Source organism: Aptenodytes forsteri, unplaced genomic scaffold, assembly GCF_000699145.1.
Source record: "Aptenodytes forsteri isolate BGI_AS27 unplaced genomic scaffold, ASM69914v1 Scaffold59, whole genome shotgun sequence".
Taxonomy (NCBI): domain Eukaryota; kingdom Metazoa; phylum Chordata; class Aves; order Sphenisciformes; family Spheniscidae; genus Aptenodytes; species Aptenodytes forsteri.
This window is the reverse complement of record NW_008794085.1, coordinates 2367659-2380658: the sequence shown is the minus strand read 5'-3', so window position 1 is coordinate 2380658 and position 13000 is coordinate 2367659. Positions and strand designations below refer to the sequence as shown.

General features: G+C 42.0%; 1 protein-coding gene across 1 annotated transcript in view; it reads right to left on the bottom strand.

Moving 5' to 3' along the window:
• Nucleotides 1-12901, bottom strand: part of MCOLN2 (mucolipin 2) — a 22291-nt gene extending 9390 nt beyond the window's left edge. Inside the window, exons 1-8 of the mRNA XM_009274066.2 lie at nucleotides 12856-12901; nucleotides 9493-9652; nucleotides 6197-6370; nucleotides 2504-2648; nucleotides 1840-1927; nucleotides 1587-1683; nucleotides 1024-1123; nucleotides 309-424 (exon numbers count right to left, since the gene is read on the bottom strand). Of these exons, the coding sequence (XP_009272341.1) occupies nucleotides 309-424; nucleotides 1024-1123; nucleotides 1587-1683; nucleotides 1840-1927; nucleotides 2504-2648; nucleotides 6197-6370; nucleotides 9493-9645 (873 nt within the window). The 5' untranslated portion in view covers nucleotides 9646-9652; nucleotides 12856-12901. The remainder of the gene's footprint in view (nucleotides 1-308; nucleotides 425-1023; nucleotides 1124-1586; nucleotides 1684-1839; nucleotides 1928-2503; nucleotides 2649-6196; nucleotides 6371-9492; nucleotides 9653-12855) is intronic.
• Between the last annotated feature and the right edge of the window lie 99 nt (nucleotides 12902-13000).

Genomic DNA, 13000 nt, shown 5'->3' with positions numbered 1-13000 from the left:
CTTAGGAAAAAAAAAAAAAAAAAAAAAAAAAAAAAAAAAAAAAAAAAGAGTCTCCTTCTTTCGCTCTCGAGAGATACAACAAAACACTTCGTATTACAGCACTACACAAACAGAAGTAAAAACCCATTCAGCTAGCAACTGTTCATCACAGACATCTACACATCCTTTCTAGAGACAGAGATACAGTAAGAGAGCAACATCCTGCAACAGATATACTACCCAGTATTTCAAAACATATCCCTGGACAAGACTAGCAGCAAACAAGACAAAGACAACATAAGCATTGAGATTATGAGCGCTGTACTTACTTTTTGTAGTTTCAAGGCAAGAACAATGGATCGTGTGCAGAGGATGAGAGAAGCAAAGCAGCTTAAAATGACAAATCCATCAAAGGCTAGAATATACTGAGTGTTTTTCTGGAGAACTGTAAAGAGTCAAAGAAAGGAAGTAAAGTTAGTCTTTTCACATTTCTGTGAGCACAAATTGTTACAAAATGTCACATGTTTTGCATTTAAAACACTCTCACCCCATAAATAGATGGGTTATAAGAAATGTTCTTTCTGCAACTACGGAGATTGGGCCACAAGAGTGAAAAGCATGTTCACATTCTTCAAACTAAAATAAAAAATGGGTATATTAATACAAGTGTCCCCTTTTTGCATTAAGTTCATCTGTCCATCTGTACTCCAACAGCGTTACAACTACATGGGGTAAAAGAAGTGCAGACTTTGACCCATACCAACATCATTAAATTAAAACCAAACACAAAAAAAATCCCACCTCATTTCTTATTCCATGACCTGCAATCAGAAACTTGTTTGACTTTCTGTACTGTATTCTTTTCATCTACAGGTTTATAAGCCATCACGTGAACCCAAATCAGGTTTTTTCCTTGGCTTACTCATATCAATTGATGAGCAGGATGGGGAATGTCTTGCTAGAGAGACTGTTGTAGAGCAGGGGAAATGACGGGAGGAGATGTGTAACACTGCTATCATGCAAACACACGTGCACCATACTTACCAGAGCCAAATATGTGCCAGTCTTTACATTCTTGAATATCAGTGTCACTATCAAAATAGATTTTGATTTTTCCACTGTGGGCTCTATTATTGAAAGTTATCTGGAAACACAAAGAGTATATCAGAAACAAGACTAACAAAATTTCATTCCATAAAAAAAAAGCTCCGTAAGTGCTTTGACATGAAATGCATTAGTATTTGTTGGTCAGGTAAGCTTTAAGAAAGCTGTCACCATAAGTGTTGGTGTTGACATAATTTGAGAACATGTCACATATAGCATAAAAAGCAGTATTCCATGAAGCCAAACTTCAAGTTTAACCTTTAGAAGAATAACAATTACTTATCTCCTTCTCAGGTTATGAAGTTACCAGCTGGAACATGATACAAAGTCATATTGTCCCATGGCAACACCATTTCAGCAACCTTTGGGAAGGAGGGGTAAGGGCCAGGACATGCTCAACTGCTTTTCCCTTGCAGTCTAAATATAAGGATGATGACTACCCCTTAGCTTAAGCTCTTGTTATATATACAGTGTTAGAAGCGCCGTACCCCATATTCACTTACGGTATTTTGAAATGCATAGCAGTCAGGCAATTCACGGGCATGGATTGTCTGTAGAGCAATGCCTTTCAGCTTGAAGGAGATTTCAACCTGTATAAGCCTGAATGTTTTAAAAAGCGTATAAATAAATATATATATAAATAAATACACAGAAATATACACACATACACAAAGCAAGGAAACTCCACAACTCAGAAACCACATATTCATATGAAAGGACAAGTTAAAAATAAAATAATCTCCACCGCTGCTTTACCTGTAAAATTCAAGGTTGAAAAAAGAGGAGTTCAGCTTCAGTTCAGCCTTCTTACCAGCTAGCTCCTGTGGCTTAAAAAAGATACATTCTGGGAGGAGAAGAGGAAAAGCTGTAATCTTAAAAACTTCACATAGAGAGCAGCATAAAACTGAGATAATCAGGTAGAATGGCAAGTCCTAACCAGGCAAAATTAATTTTGAGCAAACCTATCCATAGAGAGCCCCAGCTAGTGGGATCAGAAGCAGGTTCACATAGTAAACCTTGAGATTTACAGCAAGGACTCAGCTCTGACAGGTGGTAAGGACACCCACCCACTGAAGGTACAGACTGACCAGCATCCAGAATTCTGTATTTGAACTTTCTGCGGAGGGGTAACAAAAAAAAAAAAACACCCCACACACAAACCCTGACCAAAAAAAAAAAACCCAACCCCAAAACCAAAAAACCCACAGCCCACTAATGACAGCAGTTGAAAAGAGCTTCCTACACTCTACACAGTTGCCATTTCTAGGCAGGTACTAAAAATCAAGAGGGAAATAGGCAAAAGGCACGTTAATGTTCCTGTGGTTGCCACACAAAAAGCTATTGGTTTTAAACTTTACTGATTTAGCATTAGAATATAAGTACTCCACAGCAAGACATTTTTAGTACAACAATACTATACCTGTTTCAGTAGAAACATCTATGTTCAGCGTATCACTGGAAGGAAGCATTGTGCCTTTCTTGTACTGTTGTTTACAGATTTTTAAACCTGATCCTTCATGTTCATAACCAAGCGTCCCCAGGGATATGTTCTTTAATTCCTTGTACTAGTTTAAAAACAAAACAGAAGCAGAAGTTAGAGACAGTCATCTTTTTTGCATTAAATAGTAACTTGCAATCTCAAAGTTATGTGTATCAATACAGCTTTTTACAATTAAAAAAAAAAATTTACTTTCACATAAAGTCTGTAAATTGAGAGTGCATACCTCATGGGAAGCCAAGAGGGCTGCTGGCCACTAATTAGTAGTGATTGGCATCCTGGTGACACAGTGACTGGGAGCCCCGTACCTACTGGGCTGCCTGCAAATGATTACCCATGTGCCAGACAGCAAGCCAGCAGACAGCTTTTAATCAGATGCCTGGCAGTAACTTCAATGCAGTATTGCTACTAACCACACACACTCCAGGGATATCTTATGTATTTATCTCATGAAGGTGCTAGTTTTCACACCACTTGAAACTTGATTGCTTTACGTACAATTCAAGTCACAGTTCTTACCAAATACACCCCAAGAGTAAAACCAAAGCTGCTCCCTGTGTGACTACAGAAGAGGGAAGCCACGCGTTCGCTATATAACCGGCAACCAAGGAACATACACAGAGCTTGAGCAGCCTCCAAAAGTAATTTAACCTGCCTGCTTTACACAAGCACAGAAGCAACTGAAAACATGCCTGTGAGGAAGGCACTTTCTTTTTCACTTACTCTAAATACAGCACAAATCACCTTCATATGTAAAGATATGCTTGAAGACAAGGACTAGAAGTGGAAGCGGATAAAGTTATGCCAAGCCAACAAGCATTGTGCACGCATGGATCTGCCCTGAGCACTACCAAAGAACTCCATTCAAGGCCAGTCCTCTCCTGACTTGCCTTCCACATGTCCTTGGTGTCCGCTGGAAGCAAGATATATCCTCTGATCCTCAGAGTCACACCTCCCAGTCCTGCACAAGCGAGGCAAACCCCTGGGGCACAGCCCTCTCTGTGGTTCTTGACTCCTCAACAGCTGAGGAGATCAATGACTAACCGTGAACACAGCTGTCTGCCAGCTCAGCTCAGCACCAGCTAACATTGTCCAAGAGAAGCCAGATAGACCCCTGGCCCTTTGAGGAAGAAGGCATAAACATCTAGTAATTCATTAGTTTTTATCATCACCTCACCTAGTGAAAGAGCTCGGGGCAGCGTATAGCGCTGGTCCGCTCTGAAGGAAGCATTTACCTCCCAGGAGGCCTGAAGTAAATAAACGTGGGAAGTCAGACAAGGCTTCCCATTCCTTAAAAAAATTTTTCAGCTGGCTTTGATACAGATTAGACCCTCTTCCCCTTAAACACGGATTTTGTTATTATGCATCATTCAGTGTCATCCTATTTCCTCCTTCCTACGGGCATTATGGCCACTAGCCCACCGTGTGGGGTACAAAGTCCCAGTGGTCATTAACAACCACACGCTCCGCGTCCAGAAGACCTGTAACAGGAACCACCACATTCCCATCCAAAGCTCTGCCTCGCAGTGCTGCTTCAACTCCTCGCAGCTGAGCTTGCAACAGGTTTAGACAGCCTGGGAAAAAAAGCACGGCCTCCGTGCCCTGTCAGAACGTTATCTTAAAGTAAACTAAGGAAGTCAAGTCTGACTAAGGCAGGTCAAGTGAGTGGAAACAGTAGTTAGTCACGACTCCACACCCCTCTGAGGACATCTCCAGATCCCTGCATCTAAGAGCTGTTGCTCTGTCCACATGTGCTTTCAGGCTCTGCCCTCCTGACAGCGTAACACGTGGCTCTGGGTTACTCACACGCCACTTTCAAACACCACCACGAAACAGTAAAAGCAAAATTCCCGTTCACACGTTTCTAAGCAGCCTCAGACAGAGCAGCCAGCAGAACATCCTGGTCCTCCAGACTCTGCCGCAGGCAAGGTACAAGCATAACAACTCCGCACAGCTTCTTTGTAATAGAAGCTTCCAAATTGGACCCAGGAAAGGAGTAAGGAAAAGCCGTGTGCTCTTCCAAGTGGAAAGTATGTTCTTTTTTTTTTTCCCCAGAGTGTGAAAATGTCGCAGTGACACATTATACAAAGCCTAGAATTTCATTTTTACAACTCCAGTTTTGCAGCGCGCTATTACCGTCTTCTGTAGTATCATATCCTTCTGCTTGCCCCACCCCTGCAACCCCCATTTCAAAATAAAAACACCAAAACCTATGGCTTCTAGCTGCCCATCTCAAAACAAAACAGCATTGCTTTTAGCTTAGGAGCCAGCTGGCTTGTCTCTTCCTAGAAGGCATCTTTAAAAAACAAAACAAAAAAGCAACACCTGTCACAAAAAAGTGTGCCTCCAGGTGAACATTAAGTCTTACATGGGGAAAAAAAGCCTCAGGAACACCACAGGACACTAAAGAACCCACGTTACACAAGTTTAAATCTCCTTAAAGGATATGTCTACATTTATACAACATAGACATTTTATGAAGTGACCTTTTTCTGATGCCTGTGTCACACATTGGCTCATTCTTGAGGATATAAAGCTACTATTTCTCTACTGTCTTCTATCTGGACTTCACCTCAGCCTTAGTGCCTACAAAAGAAGGAAAGTGAGACAAAGAAAGCAAGGAAGGGAAAAAAAAAAAGCACAGTTTATAGCAGAAATAGTGGCAACATTGAGAGTTCAAAGGAAGACTGAGAAAACTACTTCAACGCTCATTTAACATATCGGGAGTGAAAATCTTGGCCTTGTCCAGCACAGCAGAGACAGCATGTTTGATCTGTTGATGGCTCTGCCGTAGCTTAGAGGAGGTGGCTGAGGAGCAGCAAGCCCCCACGCAAGCGCATGTTTAAGAAGGATGTATAGCCTTCGCACCACTGCGACTGCTGGGCATAACTGACGGTGAGAAAACTGTTTCAAACCAAGCATCAGAGCTGATGTCCCGAAGTCTGGGAAAATGAAAGGTGGTTTAAAGCCACCTTCCGTTCATCCCATGTGAACCATTTCTGGGCTTATCGTCATCCCCAAACACAAGAGATGTTTCATTTTCTACACACACACACTCTTTCGTCTCATGAATTCTAAATGTACTAATATTAAATACAAAAATGTTTACTGAATTTTCATCCTAGATTTATTCACTTTCCTCCCACGATTGTAAAGGGACTGTTCTTTAAAATACCATCCCTAACCAGGGCGAGTGCCCCTACATTCCTGAAAGTACCATATTCCCCATTTTGAGGCCTCTGGCACTCACTACAAAGCTGCAATTCAGCATAGCTGTAAGCACAGATTTTTTGAATACCATGCATAGGTATATTCAGACCCATAGCTCTTCAAAGTAAGGCCTAAACAAAGGTTCCAGTTCATGCAAGATGACCGATTTTCAAACTTTCTGGATTTCAGTACTACACACTAACCGAGTAGAATTTCGGTTTAGATTTGTCTCCAAGAGACAAAAATGCAGACATCTACACACAAAATTCAGTATACCCCGCCTACGCTGATTCGCTGAAGTATCAAAACTGAAATTCAAGAATGGCGACAGAAAACCAGAACCTTAGCAGAAGTTTATAGCTATAGCTTCGGCTTTAACACTGTTCATTATAAACACACACTTACCTGATTAATAACATAAAAAATGCTATCATAAGCATGCTGTTGTGTATATATACTGCAGCTGTAGTCATCTTCGTCAACTCCAGAATAGCCTTTCAGGAATAGGTGTTTAAAAGCAATAGTGTTTTCCTCTTTGAATGAGACCACCAACTGGTTACTCAAACCAAAAAAAATAAGCTGACAAGAGAAAAAAAAAATTTGAACACTGGTCAAGCAGCAACATTTTGGAAACAGCTTTGAATTATAATAAATACAAAATAGAAAGGCGCCTGTTGCTGTAACCCTGCTACAATAGGAGCAAAGAATCTGTTAACTAATGCCATAAGACTACTAAAATCAAGGTTACCACATGCAGGGTAAGAGAAACAGAAATCGAAGTCTCACACTATTTCTAAAACTTACAGTACAGGAACTAAACAGACAGCTAGATCACTGCCGCCTTTCACGCATCCTGGACCAACAACTCTAACTGGAATTTGCCAAAACTCTTGTTGAGGATGCAAAAGGCAGAAGAACTAACCTACAAGTGCAACCTGCTACCCCAGAAATGCCCTGCTTTGCTATGGGACAAATTCCTGCACCTTCTTCCTACCTCTGGCATGGCACAGGATTAGAGCAAACCTATGTGAGACTCCACGGCAACAAAAAGCGTCACGTGCCTGACCCAGGTGCTGGTTAAGGAGGCTATAATAAGAAGCAACAGCAGCCAGCAGAATTACTACTCAGGATTTGTGTTGCCCTACCATATGGATGCTCCCATTCCCACCACCACCAAGGAAAACATATAAATGGAGCCTAGAAGCTGAAAAATCAAGCAATGAGAGTTTCTTCACAGGCATAGTAGCAGGAGGATATCCCAGGCCCCAAAGAGCTAACTCTTCATCCTAGGTTCAAACTGCTTACTAACAGCAAATGTGAAACTGTCTCATTACTGCATGGAGTTTCCAAGCCCTACAAGAAACTGGCAGAAGTAGGGAAGTAGTAAGAGTGAGAAACTGCAGGCAAAAGAACTTAGAAATCCCCCAAAGCAAACAGGCAGGCTCCACTAACATCCAAATTCCCTCATTCAAAACAATGGAAACTGGAAAGCACACCTATTTTTTTTTTCCCCCTTCACTGGAATACATCATCTTTTGTCCTAGACAGTAATTGCTTAGATCTGGGCCAGGCTAAATGAATACATGCAGCCGGACTATTTAGTGCAAGGCTGTTTGGTTGTACAGCAGAGTCACAGCCAGGACAGAGAAATGGGGATGTCAGCTCTGCCGGGTATATACAGTCTTCAGATTAAGAACCAAATCTTCATACTTTTAGCCAAGTTCTAAATCAACTATTTATATCTTCAGTTGACTGCAAAAAAAATCACTGAGTGCTACAAATAAATCTGCAGCACTCTAGTTAGTATCTCTAAAAAATCAGGGATCTTCCAGCTGCAATACAGAGAAATAAAACATACTCAGCAGGGTTTCCTCAGGGGACTCCCTAGGGGATTTCAGCACAGCATTGGAGTAAAACTTACTCCCCATACTGGGACAGAAGCCTCTTCTGCTTTTCAGTCAAGCACAGACACCCCAGCTGCTGCACCACACTGAAGAAGCCACAAGTGTCATGACTAACAGGCTGGCATCAGGCAGAAGCAGCTAGAAGGAGGCTTAACTTATTCCTAGGTTGTCCTTCAAGGGTCTTGCCCTCACTCTGAAATAGAGAGATGCTTGTTGAACCTGTCCATTTACTGTTAACTCGCATTTGAGACCTCCCTGCAGAGCAGCAACACATTTTCCTTCAGAAACTCTATTTTCCTTTTCTGGCCAACTACCTGCCTGGCATCGGAGCAAGACCCAGGGCCGACAAGAAAAATCTTAAGCAGCAACCCAGAAAATCTTGTGGCCTTTGAAAGCCAAGCAGCAGAGCACCCCTTCTGCTCACAAAGGACAGTGGGAGACTAGGACAGCAGACAGAAAAATTACACGTTCGGTGACTCCCCCAAGAATTTAAGTCAGTAGGTTAGGATAGATTGAAAGGACTGAACCTTTTCAGAGCCATGTGAAGTTGTATTTTGTCTCGTTACTCACACACAAAGGTTATTGCCCTGTATTTGGAGAGAGTGCAATAACCCACATCTGAGGTGCAGCTGCCAGTAAAGTAAGATGGGGCAAACCTGTCCTCTTAGCTTACTGACGCTGTGCTCGCACTGCCCACCCCTCTTCCCCCCCACCACACACCTTAATACGCTCCCTGTTCTCAGCAGCTCCAACACTACGGGTAGCAATTGTGCCAGCACTAGTGTAAGTAACCTATTTCAACTAGCCTTGCCTAGACAGATCGACCACTGCATCCCGCTCCCGCCTGCAGACAGAGCTCCGTCAGGACTCTGGCACAGCACAGCAGCGGCCGGACCCTGTGCCAGCGGGGCCAGGGAGCCTGCCGCGTCCTTCCAGCGGGCAAATGAAGAGCGAGAGCGGTCAATAAAATACAGGGACACGTAAGCCGGGGTTACGCTTCATTCTAGCAGGCAAGGCAAACACAAACCTGGAATCCTGCAACTCAGCATGTTTTTAGGAGTTGTATATTTAGCTGTACTTGCAGAGTGTCAGATGTCAGAGTCCTGCATTGCAAAGGTCCAGAAAAATAATTTCTACTTATACATGTGTCCCATTTTGCTTCCCTTGACCTCCAGTCACCATTTCTTAGTGGACTGTAAATTAACCAGCTACACTGTGATACCAGTGCAGTTTAAAAACCACCCTCTTCTTTGCCTCTACCTATCCAGGTACCCGACTGTTTGAAATGCATTATTTGATGACAGAAGCGAGGGGCACGTCCGATTCCTGTAGCCCAGTCATCCCCATCATCACCAGAGCCTGTAGCATTTTCACATTGAACATGTACGTTTCAAGTTACTGACTAGACTTCAAGAAATATCACTTTTGAAACGGTCCAGTGAAACTATAATCTATGAACACAACAGGAAGCAGAACACAGAGCAGCACCGTGACAGCAAGCCTGAAGACAGTGCTGGATTTACTTGGAAGACTAACTTGCTTTAAAGTGTTATCTTAAAAACAGCAAAATACCTGGTCAAATACTGCCCCAAAGTCTCCAGGAGGCTTTTGTAACTTAGTTTATGTTATTCTTCCCCCTCGACACACCTTTCATAGTACTTTTTCTTTCTGGACTGAAGCAGCAAGTTCAAGTCAGTAACAAATAACCAGGGACGGCAAAGGCCCAGAACCACAGACCTGCTTCTCCTGCACATCATTGCTACGCTTTCCAAGAGTAAAAGAGAGAGGAAGGATTACCTGTGTAGTAACCATAAGTATCTTCAAAATCTGCAAAGCCAGTTTCCATGGTATTTGACGTCTTGCTCTGTATTTTTCACATGGGTTCATGAAGTAAAACTTCAAATCCTCTTTCAGAGCCGTCTCATTTAGATCTAAATCCGACTGAGCCATCGTATTTCTGCCATAAATAAATACGTTAATTAGAAACCAACAGAATGCTTTGGCAGACAACTTCCTCATATTGCAATTTCGCCTCAGATCACCACATGACATAAAAGGTCTGTAACAGTTTTCTGTTTGTTTGTTTTACAGCAAAATGCAAGAAATATTTCCTTGTGATCACATCATTCAATCACATTAGATCATCAAAACACAACATTTACACAACTATTTCTCAGGAAATAGGCATTAAATAAGAGGATCTGTAATAGTAATAGCAAGTCTACATTTATCTCTTTCTTAAAACTAAATATTTGAAATAAAGAGAGACCACTGTTAACACATTTCTCTGAATAACCCACATTCTACCACCAGAAAAAGGTGTCTTAAAGACCAAACAACCAGAGCAGGCTTCACAGCACGCTTCCGTTATGAACATGCAGTTTTAAAGGCTAAACTCATAGGCATTTATTTATTTAAATATCTGGGCATGTAAAAAATCAGAGGAACAAGCACAAAGGACTGCTGTTGTAGGTGTCTTAAATCACTCTAAGTTTCTCCCTCTCCACTGAATGGGACATTGAAAACTTTCCCCTTCTCCTAATCTTTTTAACCCTGTTTTCCAGTACCATAGCTGTCAGAACTTTCCTACTTCACACAAAGATCAGAACCAAACTTACAATTTTTTTCCTCCTTCCATGTGTTAAGGTAGAGCAATCATATCCGAAACCGGCTACATACGCCGATTATCAGTCCCATTTACCGCGCAGAAAATTACTCCCCATGTTCTGAATTCTATAAAGGATAACATTTTCTCTCAAGGTCAAAACCGAAAGCATCATTCCCGAGTTTTCAGATGCATTCTTACTTCTTTTGTCCTCACCTGTCTGAAGTGTATAGGTGTTTAAGCCCAAACTGTAGACCACAAAGCACATTTGATTTGCTAGAACCAGCTATCTTGTAAGACGAGAAATGAGAGTTAAAAAACCACAGTAAAGTCAACACCGTGGTGCTTCCTCACAAGAGGAACTGAAAAAAAATACCACCAAACCCAAAAAATCGTTTTTAACATTAGAAGCTCAAAGGTTATCTTTATTACACAGCCTTAAATCAATCATTCGTGAAGATGGTGGGAGGTAGGCTGATTTCGGTTTTGAGACAGGAAAAACACAGGAAGGTTTTTAAGAAAGAGAAAACTGCGGAGTACATCCGTATCTAAATTTATAATAAAAACATACTGGACTAGTTTTAATAATGTTTAAGATATAAAAACTTTGAAAAATTTAAATATATCTGACAGAAAAGCATATGATAATTTATAGCTGTGAGCGTTGTCTAAGGAAACAGGTACATATATACTTCAATCCTGCACTGACACCCAAAGACATCGCTGCTCCTGTAGTGGCTTCTCTTGAACGGGCAGCAGCGTTTGCGCGGGTACACAGCGAAGACCAAACCCAGAATAAAAGTCATAGGAGTAGGTGGGAAAGAAAGAGGAAACAGAGCACGTTTAAGCTGGATCTGGTCAAGACTTAAAGCATGAAAGTATGACATAAGAACCACTCCAAGACTTCAGCAAAATCCTCCCATAAGCTTCCAGTAAAAGCATATCTGAAGTGACAGATCTTAAAAATCAAACAGCAAACCTTATAAGAAACACTATTTCCTCCGATACTCAAATACGTACCGTGGAAGACATGGTGGTTTTTCCAAAGTTGTCTTTCAAGCCCCTACAGCTATTCTAAAAACTTGACGTTGACTAATAACGATACTTTCAGTTTTACACAATCCTCACTTAACTCCACTGGCTAGGGATTATTTTCACTGATGCCTTTAGCTTCCTTTATTAATTAGCTGTAGAAATTGTGAGCAGGAAGTTCAGCCAAGGAAAGCAATGTACTTTCTCAGCTTAAGAGAAAAAGATGAGATTCAAGCCTATATCACTGTTGGGCTTTGTCTTCCAATAAAGAACAGGCATTCCCTGGTGTAATATTCACGAAATAATTCATTTGGCAATAAGTGAAATACAGTAATTGTTTTCTAATCCATTCATTTCTACAGTAGATTCAAAATAACATCCAAATAAACTGCATTAAATCTGCAGAACTAGAACCTTCAACCGAAGCATTAAAAAAGTTAAAAAGCTCCGAGTGATTAATAGTGACTTACCGCATTTAAAACAAACCATCGAGTTCTGCCAAATGTTTATTAGCCTAATAATCTAAAAATAATCCAAGCAAAGCACCTAGCTCAAGACAGAGTAACAGAACAATTCAATTCAGACAGAGTAATTAACACCGCTCAGTAAGTTTCCACGGTATGTTTTGTAAAGCACTAATACAAGCAAGTTTTGTGAATGAAGACTAACTCTACCATGCATGTTTAAATGCATATCTAAGTGTCGTTAAGTGTTGTGCGTCGCGAATACAATTGTTACTCATTCAATTCTAAAAGCTGCATTAGGACAGCCACCGTTGCAATGCTGTAGGACAACCTGTTGTTTGCATAATGTTTTGTAGCCAGGCACGTTAAAGCTCAGTGTTCGAGTCACCAACGAGGTTTCGACGGTAATGACTACCCTTTACAGCTACCTACTTATAAAATAAGCATTTAATACGTAGCTCTTCACCTAGCAGAAAAAGCACCATTGAATCAAGTAGCTAATAAGCTACAGAGCACAGATTCGCTTTTTTTTTTTTTAAAAAAAGTAATTCACTACAGGAGCAACACTAACACTGTCCATCAGAGACCCACATCAGGAACATTTATCTACTTGAGCTCTACATCTTGAAGAGGTATTAACGAGATTGATTGGGGGGGGGGCGAAGAAAAGAAGAAGGGGAAAGAAAAAAATCACCGAGTTGGGTTCTGCGTGTCAGACTGGGCAACCCCAGCTTCACCTTCACGATCTTTTACTAAGTTCGCAACTCCCCCAGAGGAGGGCACCGCCTAGCACTTCTCAGGAAAGCGAGCTCTAAGAAAACTGAGGAAAAAAAACAAAACAAAACTCCTTTTACAGAGCCGCCAACCTTACCAAGCGCTAAGCTACTGCAAGAAGGAGCGGCAACGCTACCAAAAGCGGCCAGAGCAAGGGGCACGCAGAACACCCTGCGACTCCTCTTCGCGACCGCAGCACACCGGCAACGTGACAAGCAGGGAAGCCTACAGCTGCCGAACAGCAGGAGAAAACAAGCCCCGGGAGGTGAGGCGGGGGGGACCTACCTTGCGCAGCAAGTTTAAAACACGCGTCTGGAGCAACACCTCCGCCTGTTTGCTAATCTGGCGCCCGGCCGCTGCAGCGCGCGATAGCGGGGGGGCTCCTCTCCAGCGGCCAACCCGGGCACGCCCGTTATCGCGGTCCCCCACG